General features: G+C 33.0%; 1 protein-coding gene and 1 pseudogene across 1 annotated transcript; one reads left to right on the plus strand and one right to left on the minus strand.

Moving 5' to 3' along the window:
• Positions 1-266: 266 nt before the first annotated feature.
• Positions 267-11,462, minus strand: LOC119188500 (annotated as a pseudogene).
• A 4,528-nt stretch (positions 11,463-15,990) lies between these two features.
• Positions 15,991-17,005, plus strand: LOC115441562 (oxidoreductase-like domain-containing protein 1). The gene is made up of 3 exons (XM_030166390.2): positions 15,991-16,040; positions 16,113-16,241; positions 16,630-17,005. Exons 1-3 carry the CDS (start codon positions 16,035-16,037, stop codon positions 16,828-16,830), a joined length of 336 nt encoding a protein of 111 aa, XP_030022250.1. The 5' UTR covers positions 15,991-16,034; the 3' UTR covers positions 16,831-17,005.
• Positions 17,006-20,159: the final 3,154 nt, after the last annotated feature.

The following is a 20,159-nucleotide window of genomic DNA, read 5'->3' on the forward strand; positions in this document are numbered from 1 at the left end:
TGCAAATATAAGTAATTTCACATGGTATATAATCACAATAATTATTTTTAAATGTATAATATGGGTAATACTAACGAAATGTGAAATCCGCTTGACAATATGTGGACGTTAAAATTCATGTACTTAAAGAAAATCACACATTAATACTAAACACTGCCATCAATGACAATCCTCTATAATTTTAAATTATCGTTAATAACCACCAAATAATGTAAAAACCTATTAATATTTCATAAACAAATGGTTATACAACGCTCGGCGTTTTCTGTCTTTTATCGATAACAAGAAAAATAAAACCTAAATGGTGAAGACTTAGAATTGAAATACAAATTTCCATAATCAAAGTACTTTTTGATAGTGTAAGGAAAATCAAAGTAAAATTAGAATAAGTGTGAAAGCCAATTTAATTCCGAATCACTTAAAGCTAGTGTTGATGAGCATTGCACAATCCATGCATCCACATATTATCAGCGATTAAATACAATCTAATTTGGACGTATATTTACTTCGCACGCAGTTCACGACAACTGGATTGGACGCGGAGTAAAAATACGAAATCTGTGCGTTTGACTCGATACATTCTATAATGTAGGTGAATTAAAATTGAAATCCCTATGGCACAGACAGTAAAAGTTAATACGCAAATTATACATCGTTACATCAACCCAGTCTGTCTGCTAGCCGAGCTATTTTAATCTTTCAATCCTTCTTGATTTCGAAAGACCATTCCCATTGGAGATGGATATTCTTGTCGTCGTCGGTGAAAAGGCTGTTGACGGTGTAAGAGCCCCTCGCCATGAGCCCTGAGGGAGCGTCCTCTGGAGGTGTACGACTGGATCTCCGTCTTGGGGGGGTAGGAGCCCACCATGTGGGTCATTTTGTCCACTGAAATGAATTATTGGTTATTAAAGTGAGTGAAATCAAGTTTGAGCCCTGTCACAATCAACAAGTACGTTATTGAAATCTGAAAATACAACAAAGAATCTGATTCTCATTTTTTATCAAATTACATAATTTTATCACTTGATAATACGGCGCTTAAGAGATATTAATTTCTGATCCATCATTTCTTATTTGATAAAATATTTAAATAAAACAATGTGACAAGGCTCAAATGTCAAATGTAAATTACTCCTTATCACCAATTAACATTTTCATCTCTGTTTCACTGGTCTATGACATCTACCGTCTTGCTAAGTGATACGAGGTGAAAATGTTTATAACTGATAAAAGCTACAATGTTAACGTTTTTGGGTAATATCTAAATAGGTATACATAAGGTTTAATATCCAAAGTCACTAGTTGGAAGAATCAATTTTGGAGTTAGGGTACTAATACATCTCCAGGAGCTGAAGGATGTGGACACATGAATTAAGTCCATCAGTAAAATAAGTGCAGTGTATTCATGTGCCCTATACAAAAAGACATAAGGAAACTATCGACACACTTTTATCAATATTTTTAGCAATTATTAATTTCTGCCTATAACTAAATTAATGTAACTTTGACCGCCATAATTGAAATATATTTTTTCTTATAACGAATATGAAAATCTTGTGAGGAGCTTGGGGAAATATAAAAAAAAACTCCTTTATACATAAATTACTAAATAAGTTTTAGGATTACAACATCAATGACAATCATGCGAAAAGCTTTAGGAAATATTAAAAATTCCTTCATAGGTAACTTATTGATCTGGTGGGTTACAGCACCAGTTATGTGAAATGTGCGTTTTTTTTCTTTAATTATCGTTTTAATTAAATTGTGTAAAAACAGTGTCTACATGTGTAAATTGAGAATTACCGTGTTACAAAGGTAATAATACCGTGTTTTAGACAAAATATCAGTAAAACCAACTAAATGTTTGGAAACAGCTTCGAACAAATGCAATAAATATATATCATTTCATCTACTAAGACGCGCCTTATTACTTTCTCTGATCGATTAGTGTGTGTAATCAGCATAAGTGCACACGCACACTACGATAGATAGCGTCGGGGAAAGTTACTGGATCAATCCCATTATCCCATGACACCCCGCAACACCCTCGCTCTAAAGGTGGTGGGGCGCGTCTTCGTGAATGAAATGATCTATACTTAGTACTATGGCGAATAACACACGGTAATAATCTTAATACATTGGTGGTAGATTATGAAAAATTTACTTGATTGCTACTATAATTTTAAACATCAATTGCACTTTAAAATAATTATAATTGGTGAATACAGGCCACATTGAGATCATTTATCGTAAATTGCATAGATGCATTGCTGAATTCGGGTTTGAAGTATATTGACGCCAGTATATGACAATGCAACTAGACAAGCGCAGGCCAGTGGCGTGCAGAGCCTTGCAGTTCACGTGCTGTAGATAAGATAATTTCCTACAATCGTTAAGGCAAACAGAAAGAAAAAAAATATATATGGAAATGATCCTAGCGATAGAATTATCGATTGAACATGTTATACATTTTTTTGTTTTATATTAGGGCTAATGATTGTAGAAAAGCATCTTATCTTCAGCCCGGAATTATAAGTTAGCAGCGTTCTGTTTGACACTGTTTATGGGCATTAGTGACGCTTGGCATCAGACAAACCGTTTCCACATTCAGTTATAGGAAAATATATCATATTACAAATATAAATAAAGAACATTTTACTTTTACCCGACATTGAAATAATTACAAAGTGTCAAACCAAATAGGGACAACTTCCCCTTGTTGATACACCTCTACGTGGCCTCAGTTATTGTATACGATTGTTGAATTGTGTTAATGTGATGTTGCATACAATACACGCTACATATAGACAGACATACGTGCACAATATATGGAATAAGTTGTGTTAGCTTCTGAATACTAATTTACGTACCAGGCACTGTCCGCGTATGCGTGGAAAAACACAATACAATATTAGATATAGTCATAATAATCTTATTACATTATTGTTGTATTATTTATTAATTTATATTGCAAAACTCAATTCTAATTAAGGAAAATAATAAAAAGAATGATAAATAAGTATTGTAATATACATTTTGTATGAGTTTTATAATTAACTTAGAACAGGAAAGTCACAATTTAAAATATAATTAGCTTAGTCTTTCATAATAAGTAAATTTTGAAATATCGCGAACACTGAGTGGAAAATCTCAAATGTGACTCCAATTGAAGGCGTACTATCTACTTCACTATATTTTGACTAAAAAAAGAATCCGCCTCGTTTAGAACATTATCATCTCATTTTAAACACAGAATGATAGACCAAAGCATTATTAAGGTATTGCTTACTAATTGCTATATAATCGCGTAAAGTTTCATGTCACAATGAATTCTTTTGATCAAAGGAACATAAAATTCATGAGCCCTCATCGTACTAAAGTTTACACAATATACGGAAAATAATATAACATATGACACTAAGTCTAATCTAACCGGAGATTGTATTAAAAGATACCAATAGGTTTTTTTGGCAACGATCGCGCAAATGAACCAAACAGTTCGGCTACAATGTAACAGAACAAACACGACACCGTGGTGCGTGTTCTTTTGATTATAATGCTTGTGGTTTGTCAAGATACGAAGTCACGTCATAGTTTTTCGACCAATAACAAAAAAAAGACGTGGACACTTGTGCCGTGTTTATTCACATTTTTTAAAGGTCCAGGGGCCTTATTCTCTATCCCGCACGTTATTTTGACAGTGCGTAACAAGCACGTAACACAACCCATCATGTTTAGGACTATAGAAATTTGGCTTACAGAATACCATTCCACACACATTTCTCGAAGATAACATGACACGGCCGCGTTACGCGTTTACACTATCATACAGAATCAGGGCCCTGAATAGTTTTTTGAAATGCTTACAAACGACTTGGTTTTAATTAGTTTATTCTCGGGATCGGCTTTAATAATATTATTAAGTTTGGGATCGTTTATTGATAATATATCGGAAAAACAATATTCTAACGGATTTCTCAAAATGCTATTATTAGTTATCAGTGTGAAAACTGAGTAGTGAAATACCAGAATATTATAATTTTATCAGTCTGTAATCAAAGTTTTACAATAATTCTAATTATTTTGACTTCAACAAAAATCAACTCTTTGAATTTATCATTATCTATCTGCAATCTTTTAACCCCTACTTTCGTATAAATAAAGGTTATAATCACCTGGAACGCCAAGCCGGTACGTCTTCTGGACGTACTTGAGCCCGTGGACGATCTCGCGCTGTACGATAAAGTCGATCCTTATCCTGTACTGAACGCCCTCCTTTATCACAAACACCTGAAATATAAAATAATCATTTTGTTAATATATTGGCAGTGAAACAGTATAATTATTATTAATTAGTAATGGATTTAGATGCGAATGCAATGTGATAACTTCTGTCTGATCGCTAATCAGTACAATTGCTTCATAATATGATTATAATTATAAATAAATATCTACCCATTTATCATTTACTTCATTTAATTATTGTATTTTACAAATCCCAAAAAGGCAACTTACTTATATTGCATAAAATATAAGAAATAAACTCTTTTATTTAGATAAAATTATTAATTTATTAAACTTGCAACCAATGGCTATTAAACCTCATTTCAATATAAATTTTATTCAATGATTAATCCTTCTTTCATAAATTGACGGCATATGTAATATTTACGTTCTATTTTCAAAACATCTTAATTTATCCTTTTAGAGGAGAATTATAGCATTATGTGTTAGCGATCATGACTACGCAACGAGCAACTAATGTTGCGTAAATTCACGATTAGAGGAACACTTGAGAGCTGAGTTATCGTGATCTTTGAACATCAAACTTCAGATATAATCTATACTAATATATAAAGCTGAAGAGTTTGTTTGTATAAAACGGGCTAATCTCAAGAACGACTGAACCGATTCTGATTTTTTTTCCCTAATAGGAAGCTACATTACTCCCGAGTGCTATAGGCAACGTTTTAGGCCAGAAAAGTATTTATCTCGGAACAACTTTCTCAGTCGCAGGCAAAATCCTAATAATTGAAATCTGTATTAAGATCATTACCAATAGCAAATGTTTGAAAATGACGTTCCTTTTATTTCATAGCAAAGTTCACTATTGTTACTATTTTGTATGTTCTAAATTATACCCTATGTCATCGGTACCTATATTTTCCATGTTTACAGTGGCCTGTGGAATGGACTGACATTATAAATCGTCTTAGAAATTAGATATAAAACAAGTATGCACCCAAATTGTAAAAAAAAACAGTGCTTTTATTTGACACGAGTTAATAATTCTTATTTACGTAAGATTTTATCTACATTCTACTCGATTTCAAAACAGAATTTCAAATGCAGGGTTGGATTTGTCAAAAGGCTACAGCCTAGGGGACTACGTATTTTAAAGTAGGAGCATTTATTTTCGGTCCTGGCCTACCTGAATAGCCTATAGTAAAGAAGTGTAAATCCGACAACATTGTAAAATAATTCTTTCAAAAGAAATAATAGAGCTGAAAACACGTAATTTAGCTCTTGTGCTGCAAGTGACGGCTGGCAACGATAACCTCTTATCACACGAGTCGATCCTCCTTTCCTCTTGTAATATGATAAAAAACTATCTCGCATGTTTTTAGCGTTGTTTTAGAAACATCGGAGTTTAGTAAATATATTTAATTAGTTGAGTATTAACTGGGCTGGGAAATTACTATGCATTTGAATAAGTGTCTGTATTTATGATTTATCATGACTAGATATAGTACTGAGCAAGTTTCTGATTTTTATACGAATATTAGTAACCCAAAACTTAAGTTTGCGTTCCTATAATCCTAAAATCTATTTAAAATTAGTTTCTTGAATAGAACGGAAATCAATCTCATAAATGAGAACACGGAAGTGCAAAAAGAATAGTGTGTCAAAAGTTAAAACATAATCAAAATTATTATTAAATCACAAACGATTTTATTAACATTTTTATAAAACATAAATAGACCATAGATACTACTCTAAATCCGGAAAATAACACAAATAAACATCTATTAAAAGACATTGTTACACCGTGCACACTAATAGTAAATATGTTTACACCGATGACTCGCGCGAGTGGGCGCGGAACATTACGCATCCATGCATTTGACAACGTGTGTGCGCGTAACAAATTTCATAAAGGCCAGGTAGACGCTGCATGTGGTATTTACATCATCCGCAAACTGAACACAAGTGTTTGCTGACATTTGTAACGGCCCACGTGGCTAATGCCGCGTCTACATTTGACAAATAGCATGATTACATTCGGTATAAAAAAAAACAAAAGGTGATCAAGATTGAAACAAACATTAACTGTTATCAGTCTTCATCTATACATATATTATAAAGAAAAGTTTGTGAGTTTGATTGTTTGTATGGGGTAAATCTCTGGAACTAATAAAGTAATAGGAGGCTTTGTTTGTTTTTTGTATGTTTTGCTTTGTTTTTATCCCGAAAACACTTTTTAACGCGGGCGGATCATGCGCAAAATAAGTTATTGAGAAAATACAATATTGTCTCGTCACATCTCTGCCGACTGCTCGTGACCAAAAGCCGTAAGAGCACATATGAAATTTCAAAAAATCGCCAATGCTAGGTGAAAATATAATCGCACAATGATAAAATAGTAAGATCCTCAATGAACATTGAACGTTCTCCGCCGAGTTGACGATGTATTGGACTGATTTAATGAAAGAACAAATTTTGTACTTCCTGCCTGTCTCTGTTTGTTTGTTATATTCTCTGTCCTGATTTATCATTGCAATTGGCCGCAATGATATAATAACACGGTATATTTTATACGTAATTGGTAATTTATATCTCAACGTATAAGAATTTTCCTTTTATGAGTGTTAATTAAACGTGTCAATCTGTGTTAAGACCAATAAAAAAACTAAATATAAATAACATTCTACAACGGTGCGTTTGCAGTTATATTAATAAAAGTAACACAACATAGACTCTAACACTATTTGAAATGAGATAATGTATACTTTTTCCTGTTCATTTGATGTTTATGCAAAGCAAACTAATTCTTCCCTAAGACTCGGGCATACATTCACAATCAACACAATACGTTAACTATTAATATGAATAAGTAAGCTATAATGAAATGGGAGTAAATTCCCAATAATCCAAATCAAATTGCACTAGCCTTCGAGTCGAAAGATATTTTTTGGGTGAAGTACTATGTAGCATAATAAATAATACCAGTCCTATACTATATGCATACTGCCCAATGTTGGTCACGGGCCTCCTCTACTACTGAGATGGTATGGGCCTTATTACACCACGCCGGCCTAGCTTCACATACCTTCGAAATTCTTTTTTTTTTATTCTATTGTATGTAGGTTCCCCAAGATGTTTTCCTTCACCATTAAAGCGCACGGTAATTTATAGTATCATACGTCATGAATAATCTTAAGCAGATGGGTCAACACCATTAAGGTCGCAATTTAATTTTCCTTCCACGTGTATCCCACGTCAAATATATATCACCAATGAACAGGTACGTCAAAGTATCGCGCGCCAATCAAACCGCGAAATGCTTTGGACACTGGAGATTATTCCAATCAAAAGTCATGTACTAAGCCGACCTGGAGGATTGCCAAGCCGGCTCTCATATCATACTCTAATTGCGAGCCGAATTATGGGGTAACAGACGGAACCGTTGTGCACCTGTCGGCTTGATGATCAACAACTGAAGGACGTAATGTTTACGACGCACATACAACATCACTATCGGAACTCGTATCTCGTTTAATAATATACTGCATTCTGATCACAGTTGTATCAACGTGAAACTCTGGTTCCGAAATTCTTAAAGCTTCTTTTTTTAAATAGGTTTTTTAAATGCCCTATGGTAATTTAGGGAATAGTCTGTAAGTGTGACAAATTTCATCCAAATACATTAAGGAAAAATCTTGATCCGAAATTCTAAGACTCTTTTTAAAATAGGTTTTTAAATAGGGTAACCTAGGGTATAGTCTATAAGCGTGATAAATTTCATCCAAATCTATAACTTGATTAGTACCAAACGCTGTGACATATTTTAATATTACTGAGTTTAATATTATAATGAGAATTCATGACTAGGAAACGCAACCAGTTACACAGACTGACATTTAATATTAGTGGGAAATAATTAATGGGGTTCGACGACTTGAAAAATTTACATAATTTTAGGCTGTGTCTATCACATTGGTAGACATTTTTAGACACATTTGTGATAATGTATATTTTACCTAATAAATAGTTCAATTTTGTAATATTAGAATAATCCTTTTTTAATAAACAAATTATTACTTCGCATAAGTATAAATGAAAAATATACTAGGAATAAAGAAAAGTTTCTTTCTTTTACTACATTTATGTAATATACCTAATTTCATTATGCATTTAAGGTAATAAAACACTGAAACTATAACACCAATCACCATCCAGAAAATTCATCCATATCATGTGACGAAATGTGTATGAAGTGCAAATCATAATCGGGGCCAAATCATTCGTCGTACACATCTATCTATACACGCATTGAGAAAACACCGGCCCACGCAATAAATCTGTCGGTGCAGTTGTGTCCCGGTGGCGTTCTTTAATGAGAAATAGTTTTATTGCTTGTTACACGAAACAACGCGGTGAATGAAACTCGACTGTTGAACCGACTAAATATATCTCCCTGTAGACGCGACAGTTCTGCATGAGAAGAGATTTATGCGAATAATTAGGTGCATCATGATCGTATTGATTCAAAAATATTTTACTCTAAGACAATATATTCTTTCTGTATTTGTTCGTATCACCGATATTAATTCAGAAGTATTTTACTTCTAAAAAATATATTCTTTCTGTATTTGTTCGTATCACCGGATATTTAAAAAAGAAAAACTTTGGCACAGATTACTGATGTCTGATTGTAATTTTACCACAATAAAAAGGCCAAGAATTTATTCAAAATTTTCCTATGTTTGCAATTTTTTCCTATTGTAGTATTTTGCTGTGGTTGCATACACACTTTTTTTACAAACTGTTCCAACTTTCACCCATGCAAAATATGGTAAACACGTTTATTGATTCCTCCCGCGCACACGTCAGACCAAAATTGCATACAATTTGAGTCTTTAAAAGGTAAGTAAAATTTAAAAATTAAGTGCTTTCTTTTTTTTATATTAATGACATTAAATGGCTATAGGATTCTATAGAAGCATGGAAGTCACAGTTTAGATTAAATTACTAAGACCAAGCGGCCACTATCCTGCATTTTGCAACACAATGAAGATTGACGAGCCACACTCCCATTTAACTAATGTTTAAATTGTAACTAGCGATTGCAGTCACAATGAAATCTCAGTACTATAGAAATATATTAAAAAAAATATATTTGTTCTAGATCCTTGTCAGAACATAAACAATAATTTTCTGTAACTTTTAAATGGATATATTACCTGTTTTTTGAGATCAGTGAGGTCCCCAGACAGATCAAGCTCGACGTCGTCGCGTCCAGTGACGCACAACGCAAGCTTCTTCACTATCACCTTGCGTTCATCACTTGGATCTGAGAAGAATTTATTGTAAACATTAAGAGAAGAATCACCTATACTGTTTGTTTAATAAGTAATGTGTTGATTACACTAAAACATGAACTGGTTTATAATCATTTATAAATGGCTAATACTTGCTACAAGCAAGTTGCTTACTACCAACAAGAATGTCTCTTGTTTTAAACAATGTTTAAAAAAAGTACTCAAATATATTCTACCTTGCTAGTAAACAAGATTCAAATGATAAATGTCTAGGGATTCTCAAAAACCCGTCTACCATATACCTACATACCTTCTTCATGGTTATGTCTCAGTCTAGTTACTATTAAAAGATAAAGTAAATAGTCACCTTTTTTCAGTTCCAATATTGATACTAAATATATTATGTTTCTGAAGTATTTCAGGCTATTAAATACTGAATAAACATAATATTCTGTAGCTGTCAATGTTATCGGCCCTATGAGTCAAAGTGTTTCACATCATGTCCTCACCAAGATAATGATGAACATTCATTTGTTTTTCATTCAAACACACTTACGTGCTGCATTATCATTGTAATTTTTTTTTTAAGAAATCACAGGCTATCTTTATATAATTAAGGATAAGTTTAGTCTGTAATATACTAATAATTTTATACACATATTCCATGAATATACCAAATGCAACCGATTAACTAATTAAAACTATAGTAATCATAACTATGAAAATCCAACAATCATCTAATTTTAAAATCTAACCACCTAAGTACATAGTTAAGTGATCATTTATTGGATGGAATTAGAAAAAGTATTGATTCAAACTAGCAATGCATATTATTTTAAAATAATTATTATAAAAAAAGAAATAAAGAGTTTTCTTGAATCAATGTTTCAATTAACATGTTTTTCCATATAAAGGCATTTTATTACCCATACATGCACATGTTTACTTGATGAATAAGCAATGTGTTTGTTATTATGTAGATAATTTCCATAACATAAAACAAATATAGAACTTTAGAATAATTTTAAATAATTATTATATTTGTTATTTAATGTACAAATATATTAATAAGTATTGTGATATTATTTAAACTCAGTAAAAAATCATGAAACTTATGTAACTCATATAGTTTAATAATACAAAAACGTGAGGGCGAATTCAATGGGTGATGGGCAAGTAGATGATCAACTATTACAATTAGCTTAAATGTGATACATACTCCTTGTATAATAATAGGAAGATGAAAGAATAAGAAAATTTAAATGTTACATTAAGAGATGTAGACAACAAAATTATATTAAATTTAACTAACCATTCTTGCACTTGTAGCTTTCAAAATTCAAATTCAAGTTCCCATATCACAAATTGCATACCAGCAGTATGCCATCCACATTACAGAAAGCTTTCTTAATATAAACAAGTGTAACAAATTCTTACCAACAACAACAGTTCCTGCCTGCGCCTGCCCGAGCAATGCCTCTTTGTACTTTCTTAATGACTCATCTTCCTGATCCGCTGCAAGGATCTCCTCAATAGTCTTCTCCGGAGGAGGTTTGTATGACGACTTGATTTCTTCCTCCTCAGTATCTTCTTCAGGGTGTGTGCTACTTCTGGATCACCAGACATGTTTTATCTGGAGTAGACAAGTTTCTCTAAATATAACTGAATTCAATTTACAAACACTTCACTGATACTTGTACATTAAATGTTTATACACGCAGGAAAAAGGCACTGAGATAAGATTTATATTAAAGTTCGTGCTTATCTCTGTATTGCCAGTGTACTAATAATACACTAAGCGAAACTGCGACTTGAGTGTACCACCGTACGCAATTGATATATAACAAGAAAATTACATATTCAATACATGCATTAAAAAGACACTGCAATGATTCATACTATTCATAACCTATACTTTATTACGTGTATTACAACGGCTCAAGTCTAAACGACATAGATCAATAGTTTTACGTGACGTACGCCCTTTATCTCCTTATGTGATTTCAATTGGCGATAAATTCAAGTTTGTCGAAATTTGTCAGCAAGGACATACTTTAATACTTGTGAAAATATCTCGTCCGGATAATGGAACCGCCCAAAGATAATAAACTTGGAAGAGGACAAACACGTAATGGTTTTTATAGGTACTAAATATTCGTAAAACAAAACGTAATATTGACCTTTATAATTATATACCAGTAAGCAAGAAAAATTAGCGGCTTCGTCACTGCTGCTCAATAACGCCGGAGCATATCATCGAGACACTGCATACACAAAAAAATTACTTACGTTTTGACGACAAAGCGTTGATGGCTGATACAAAACGAAGAAATTACGAATACTTTAAACTAATTCTTACAGGTATTTGTGACGTACACCAAAATAAAGATAAAATTTCCAAAAAAATTAACGATTTCTAAAATCTATAGATCAAAAATGACGGACAAAATGCTTCCGGGCGGTCATCGAACCCTAAAAAATAATTTATTCACAGATCGTCTATGATCATTCACGGCTGTATCGACTCCTTATTGTTTTTGATACAAAAGAAAGAGATAGACGTCTACGTTATGCGCAAAAAAACTATTTGTAATAGGTATCACTCGTATTACTGTCTGCAAATCTATACTAAAAAAAATTGTGAAACAGAACTGTTTTGCCTTAAAAGCAAAAATATTATTATATTATTAACGAGTTAATTAATTAAAAATATAGTGTCTAGATAGTTGATACTAAAATATCTACTTAACGAGCTATTTTAGAGAATATTGCGACTAGAGATAAGTCGTATTTAGAACATATTGTACTAGGTTAGATATTTTACGATACTAGGCAGTACATACCTGTTCCTATTTTGACAATACCTAATCTACCTTTCAATTTTCAAATATAGCACTATTTCTCCTTATGTTTAAATAAGTGGGGAAAAACTCTGAGGGAAAAACGAATGAAAAACAACGCTGAACAGATTGACTTGGAACTTGACAAGAACAATACATATAATTCATTTTTCACAGAATATCTTTCAAGCGAATCATTATATTATATTTTCGTGAAATTCTAAAAATCGTGTATTTTTTCTTTGGTCACATCCACTAAGTCGGCAACACTAGAAGCACTAAGCAGCGCACCAGTGTTGCCAGAAGGTTACATTTCTTACATTTTTCGTTACTTTTGACCACCTCGCGTAACATGTAAGTAATTTTTATATTTAAGGCAATTTTCGTAATTTTTGAGAACAACGAGATTTGTAATACAACATTTTTATTGTAAACAGTTTACGAACGCATTTCTATTCAACGCATCCAAATTGAACATGCCTAAAACTGGCGGGTTTAAAAAGTATTTCACTCCATATCACACTCAGAGATGGCTCGCCATGAGAATATGAAACGTATCTTGCATATATTAAAACTTGATTTTGCTTGAGTGTGCGCGCGCACATTTCCTACTTCGCGAGTTCCCGCGGTTTCGCAGTTACAAAAATGCTTGCCCAAAAACGCGTAAATTAAAAAAAACAATAATGTAACTTTTGCAGCAAAAATGTAACTTTTCAGGAAACGAAACGTAACTTACGACTCAAGGGCCCTGGCAACACTGCAGCGCACAGCGGCCCGGGTCCCAATGATTTATTCAAACGACTGTTCCTTCTTACATAAGAGCTTAACATATACAAAAATAAATAAAATTACAGGAAATTATAAACAACAACGCCAGCAACAATATGTCAGCCTATATAATACATACCTACTGTAACGAATATAATATTATATTGGATAGCATATTATTACTTATATATATAGCAACTACCAATGGTTGTGGACAATAGGTGTGGCCAATATGTTGTTGGGAGATTTATTGTCACTCAGCAGATATTCGAGTATCTTTCAGTCTTTTAGCAGGGCCTAGTATTTACGTCCTCACGTCATCGTCACGTCATTTGGAATCATGTCACTTGATCGAGATATATATATTTTTCTTTCTCTTTATTTCTAATGTAACTGTAAGCGGCTTCGGTATGAAATACTCTTTAACTGTCTGTACCTGCGGCGGCGTCGTGTGACGGGTCGGCCGCTTCCCTACAATATGGTTGAGGAGGCCGATGGCTGGCACATGCGTCAAACTCTTGAACAGGTGCTGCTTGTATGGACTGTTCTGCCCATTTCGCTTACAATTTCTAATTGTTAGAGGTGCTAGGAGGAAATACTTATAAAGATAAAAGAGAAATTTCATGATTCCTGAGAGGGTTGTGCAGTCATATAAAAATTTAAATTAATTTATTCCTTATTTCACGAGCCTAGAAATGAACTGCTCTAAACTTTTTTCTCTTCTCACTTTATCATGTACTGTAGTCTTTATCCTAAACTGATTGAAAAGAGCAACACCAGAGTTTCTTGCCCGTTCTTCTCTGGTGAAAACTGCTTTCCAAACTGGTGGTAGAGTTAATATTGACAGAATCTAAATAATGTATAACATTTTACAGATTCAAATAAATCATATCATTTCATTTCATCGAAAAGTCAGCATACAGCGCATGTTCACTCACAATATTTTGGCCGAAGTGCAATGGAGGCCAGGGCCATAGTAAACGGAATTATATGCGAAAAAAATAGGCAAGTATTGCCTACTCATCATAATGCCGGCGCAATACAGAGACAAATATTTGAACAAACACTTTGCCACACATTTAAACACATTTACAGACACTGACCAAATTTTAATTTTTATGTCTTTTACTTTTAGGTTTCCATAATATAATCGGTTCTCCTTCAAGCAACTCGATAACTTTGAACGCTTTGATGTGTGGTTGAAACTCAGAACAATGACAATGCTTGTTCTTGTTCTGAGGGTTGAAAAACCGATACTGAATGCCAAATACGCAAACATTTGACACAAACTTTGCACAAATACGCAAGTACCCGTGCCAAACATGAGTTCAAACAAGTGTTCAAATATTTTCATAGAGTAAGTAATATACTACGTAAGAAGAGGCGGCACTTAGTACATTGAATTTGAGCTCACGCACACATACGTGAGCCCAGTAGAATTACATTTTGTACCAACATTACGCAGAAAAATGATACGCAAGGCTGCCAACTTACTATAAATCTGCTCGTTTCTAGGAACGTTCCTTATTTAATCGATATTATCGATAATTTTGTATCGACAGCTTTATATCGATAAAAATTACTGACCATAAATCTTACACTGGAAAAATTATGATTGAATTTAGAATATTAAAAATAAAACGTCCACAATTTTTAATAATTCCCTTTATTTAATTAGAAAATACACAATATTATCACGTGAATTTCTTATGTATAAATTGTATAATGTTTAGGTCTCCTACTTAAAAATTCATAACACTCCAGTTTTCCGTTATTTATTTCCAATTTTATATGGAAATTGAAAAATTTTATACCTTACAGATATGATCTTTTTCCGTCTAATCAACAATTACTATGATACAATTATTGCAAGGGCAAATTCATAGATTTCACACGTGCCTTTTTGATTAAGTTACTAAGCATAGAATTGAAACTCCATAATCTAAAGTATTCTCTTCAACGACTACCTGAGGTTGTAAATTTGAATTAAATACACATCACTTTTATGTAATGTTTTAAATCATAATATAAATTTTCTGTTACCGGTGTAGATCAAGTGGATACTTAGCCATAAATATGTTTGACTTTGGGTACTTTTGTATGCCACAAACCTCACATTTTTTTATACGCATTAATTCTTTTCCCCATTCTCGCACACAAAATCAATAAACTACACAAATGTAAACAGAATTAGAGTCAACATCTCGGAATAATAAGAATCACTATCTCGTAACACACACTACACAAATTCCTTCAAGAAGAAATATACACGAAACGGAAAAGCTAGCTCAACTCAACGTATTCGGCATAAAACATAACTTATTATTGAACATAATCGCAATAATACAATTTTTTTGCAAATAAACTTCAACAATGACAAATCTACCGTCAATAATGGCGACAAATTATCAACTATCATGGTAGCCAACATACTTTCAAAATTTATTGGATTATTATGTTGGTACAAGATGTTACGATGAGACGTCCTTTTGTCAACCAAAACTAAACTCTATGTAACAGCATTAAGATATATAATCATTCATCATTACACAAAATGTTCTAAGTGTCCACCCCCTGAATATTTTTGCTATGTGTGGCTTCGGCATAATAATATGATAAAAGAAAGATTAGAATGGAATCTGCGTTGCGGCAGGCCGATAGGCCTTCCTAGCCACTTAATGCTTGACATGGCAGCACGGTCTTTGACCTTAGGCGGTTCTCTGTGGAAATAATAAAAAAAATAAAAATAAACGTCAGTTCGTACTTTTGTAAACAAATAAAATTTGACTCAGTTATAAGTCTAGTTTATTGGTCTCTGGTTATAAGTTTTAGTTGTATCTAAATAAAGTGCCATTTGTTAAAAATGAAATAAAATGCACAAATCATGTTTGTACGTAATTTTGTAATTACCTATGTTATAAAACTGTTATTGAAACTAAGTTATTAATTTTATTCTTTGCAGAAGACAAGGTACACATTCAATGCCATAAAAAGGCTGAATAGTTCTCAAATAAAACAATGTACTACTACCATACAATGTCAAAACACAGAAGACGAAAAAGAAAAAGAATTGGAGAGGATAGCCAAAGATGTAAGCTCTACAAATTATGTAATCTTCATGCAATTTTTTACGTTAATAAGTAATGAAAATTACTAAATAAGCTACATAGCATAAATTTACAGCTGATTACAAATTTTCAAGGATTTGTTTGCGTATAGATGTAAATAGAGGTTATTTTGTGTTGTATCACTCTATGTAAAATTGTAGTGGTTTATCTCCTATTTAACATAAATGATCAAGAAATTGTTAAATGCAGCAGCCATTAAAATACTGTGCCAGTCAAGTGATATAACATAGAAACTTTTATGAAATTAAAACAATGAGATAACTACACAATAGTCTCGACAGTAGTGAGTTGAATACCATAAGTATAGAACTAAATTTTTTCACAGCCTTTAAGTTTTCATTTTTTTTTTAGGCCTCCATAGACAACCCACCAACAGCATGCTGCCAATCGGGTTGTTCCAATTGCGTGTTTATAGTGTGGGCAGAAGCTCTAGCGAATAAAATGCAAAATGCTAATCCAGAGATAAGTGAAAAAATATTGAAAATGGTTGACGATCCATCTATGAAAGCATATTTAGAGATGGAACTAAGATTGCGGGGACTGAGAAAATGACTCAGATGTTGAAAATTGACATTAAATGTTGAATAAGTGATATAAGAAATAGAATATTGCAATAATGATAGTTAGATTAGTTGATAATTATAAACAAATAATGTATTAATCTAATGTTAAAAACTCTATTTAGAAATATATATGTAATATAGAATGGCATATTAATTTATTATGAGATTGTAGAATTGAGTTCATTTTGTTCTAAAACTTATAGTATGTTAACTTGTGCACATAAAGCTAGGCTGGTGTTTTGCAGTATTTTCCCATTGTGGTCTTAGTAAATAGATGTATGTAAATAATTAAATCCTCCCAAATTGGTATAATATCCAAAACACCATTACATACAATTGTTTTATCACTGTGATAACATTTTACTATAACAATGCATTTTAATATGCTTAAAATAAAATGCATTTTACATGGTAACAGGGCATAATCAAAAGAAGGTGATTCGCCTAAGCGTGCTGGTCCGGGTGCATGTCTTGTTTGCCATCCTGACAGGCTGCTACTGGAGCTATGACTTACAATATTTGCAGCGATTAGGCTGTAAACTTCTAGTATAATTTATTCCCACGACTGGTAGGAAGGGCTGCATTCTATTAGGCGTAAGGACAGCTCTACTATTTTTTAGATATAGTGATTAATAAAAATAAAATAAAGTTATCCTCCACCAGACCGCAGTTACTACTGAAGTTACTTACCACCATTTTTTTGTTCCCCTGACCCTTTTAATAGTTCCGGCCTGCGTTTCGTGGTTCGATTGCTAGTTCGCTACGACTACGCGTATCCATCATCGTTAATGTCTCATCGCTAGTGATCGTTCTGAGCCGAGGTTCGTAACGCGTAAGTGGGTTGCCCTCGGCATGGTCGCATAATTTTCAGGAGTTGCGAGCGCCTAAAGCGCTCACTCAACAGTCCGGTGTGTTTGTATAAGCCGCCATTGCAGGTCGTGTAAGAAAAGTAAAGACTGACCCCCTTATTTATAGACGTTATTTATCTAAGAACTGCTGTGATAACAAGTCCGTTTCTCAGCTTTGTTTATCAGACAGCTTGCTGTTTGTTGAGCTTTGTTTATCTGACCGCCAACTAGACACAAGTTGTATCTCAATATTAGCCAATCACAACGGCCCTATGTCTACGCACTGCGAAGGGTGCCATGCCGTCAGCACTGAGAAACAGACTTGTTATCACAGGTTTGCTCTGTCCTTAGATAAATTACATCTATGAATAAGGGGGTGAAAAATTTATATCGTCGTACACAAAAGTCGAATAGAGACGTACGAGTGTAAAGGATTTTATATTTCATATTATTTTCTACTAATATTATGTCCAACCGATTTTAATAAAAGGTCCTTGAGACGTGTAGCACCCTTTTGCTAGTATACCCTATTTGCTAGTATGTAATGTTGAGTAGGACATACAAGAGGCGGTACATTTGTCCGGGACATGACGTCAAAATGTAAGAGTGGCTCAAAATTATATATTGTACTACTTCAAATTTTATGACGCAGCAGTCGCGTTACTTATTCTCCGTCTCAGGTAAACTGTAGGACGAGGACAGTGAGGTAGAGAACCGCATGCTACAAATTACAGTAGGACGTTATTTTACAATGGATATTACATTACTGCGTTTCGAGTCGCGAGCGAGAGGGAAATATTTTGAGGGTTATCATTACAAAATACTGTAAGATACGCATTGAAGCGCCGAGCCCCACTACGCCTCGCCTCATTTGAAGTAGGACGTTGTACCGGCTCAATGCTAAAAAGAGGCTACTCTTACAAACTCTTTTTTATGTCATGTCCTACCCAACTCTACTAGTATGTGGGGACAGATAGATGGCAATCAATAAAAACTATAGCGCGCGACCGCAACGCCGCGCTGCAGTAAAACTGTCCTAAAACTGTAAATATAAAGTTCTAAATTCAAATAAACGGGTAAAAAGTTACTAAAATTGTACTGTATTTTGTGATTGGTTATTAATTTTAATTCAATTAATATCAAGTATTGACAGGATGTTTATAAAAATAAAATACGCACTTAGTGTTTTATGTACAAAAACTTTATTTCATAGACAGTCAACAGCAATTTTTTGATCCACTCATAAACATCAAAGATATAAGTTTTGTAAATTGTCCATCTTTAGAACATTTAACAACAATAATTTTACAGATAAATATTATATAAAATACATATACATCAATTTAAATCTTACAAATAGACGGACATTATTTTATAATTTATAAATATAACATAGTTTAAGGTCGTTGATATATAAGTGTACAATTCCGTTGGTAAGTTTGTTAGCATTTTCTACTATTCGGGTAAGCCCGTCTTTTTAATTCCTGAAAGATATTTTTATCTAAGATTAATAGTTATACACCACTTACAGCAATATAACAACACATTGTAGTAATGTCCGCAAAATATAGTCTTATTTTCATTGTCTTTTATTCCATTGTAATCTACAATAATACCAATATTGAGCCAGTATTTCTACTATTTTTTTAGCTAGCTACATGGCCACGTTGAACTTTTTAATTTAAATATTTACACGAATTACACTTATTGAATCTCTACAAAATTACCAGCGTAAAAACATAGTACATTATTATATAAGTAGATAAAATGGACATGCATGTATTATTTTAATAAAAAATCTAATATTGAGATCAATGACTAGAATTGTTCGGACATTCTTTTTCTTAATATTTAGAAAGTTAGCCTATATCTGAACTGACATCGTATACGCGAACACATAGCTACTTACAATAAACCCATAATATGATATATATTTACATACGCATGCTCGAAATGATTAACTTGTAACTCTCCAAGAAATCCTTCGCTTCATTTTTTAATCACAACATTTAAAATTATACGCTACACATTTTGCAATCGTAATCTACTTTTAGCCCGAGCACGAATTTACGCGCTATGTATGGTTGAAGTAATAGTTTTGACAAAATATTTTTTATGGAAATTTGACCAGCGTCCCATAAACGTATTTGGAACTGTAAACTTCGAATAGTAACCGCTATTTAAATAAACGATCCCAATAGATTTTTCCATCTATCCCAAAATCGACCAATCAGGACAAAGTTTGTTTTGACATCCTTACAAATGATTTATATTGGTTGGTTCATTCTCGAAATCAGAATTAAGATTAAGATCGTTTATCGGAATGCGTTGTATATCACGCCTAACGAAATTGGCATAATGTACCACAAACTTGAAATGTACTTATAAGAATCGGCAGTACGAATTTGTTATTTTCTTTTACGTATACACGTTAACTTACTGGATACGAATACTAGATATACGATAATGC

This window comes from Manduca sexta, unplaced genomic scaffold, assembly GCF_014839805.1.
Source record: "Manduca sexta isolate Smith_Timp_Sample1 unplaced genomic scaffold, JHU_Msex_v1.0 HiC_scaffold_2756, whole genome shotgun sequence".
Taxonomy (NCBI): domain Eukaryota; kingdom Metazoa; phylum Arthropoda; class Insecta; order Lepidoptera; family Sphingidae; genus Manduca; species Manduca sexta.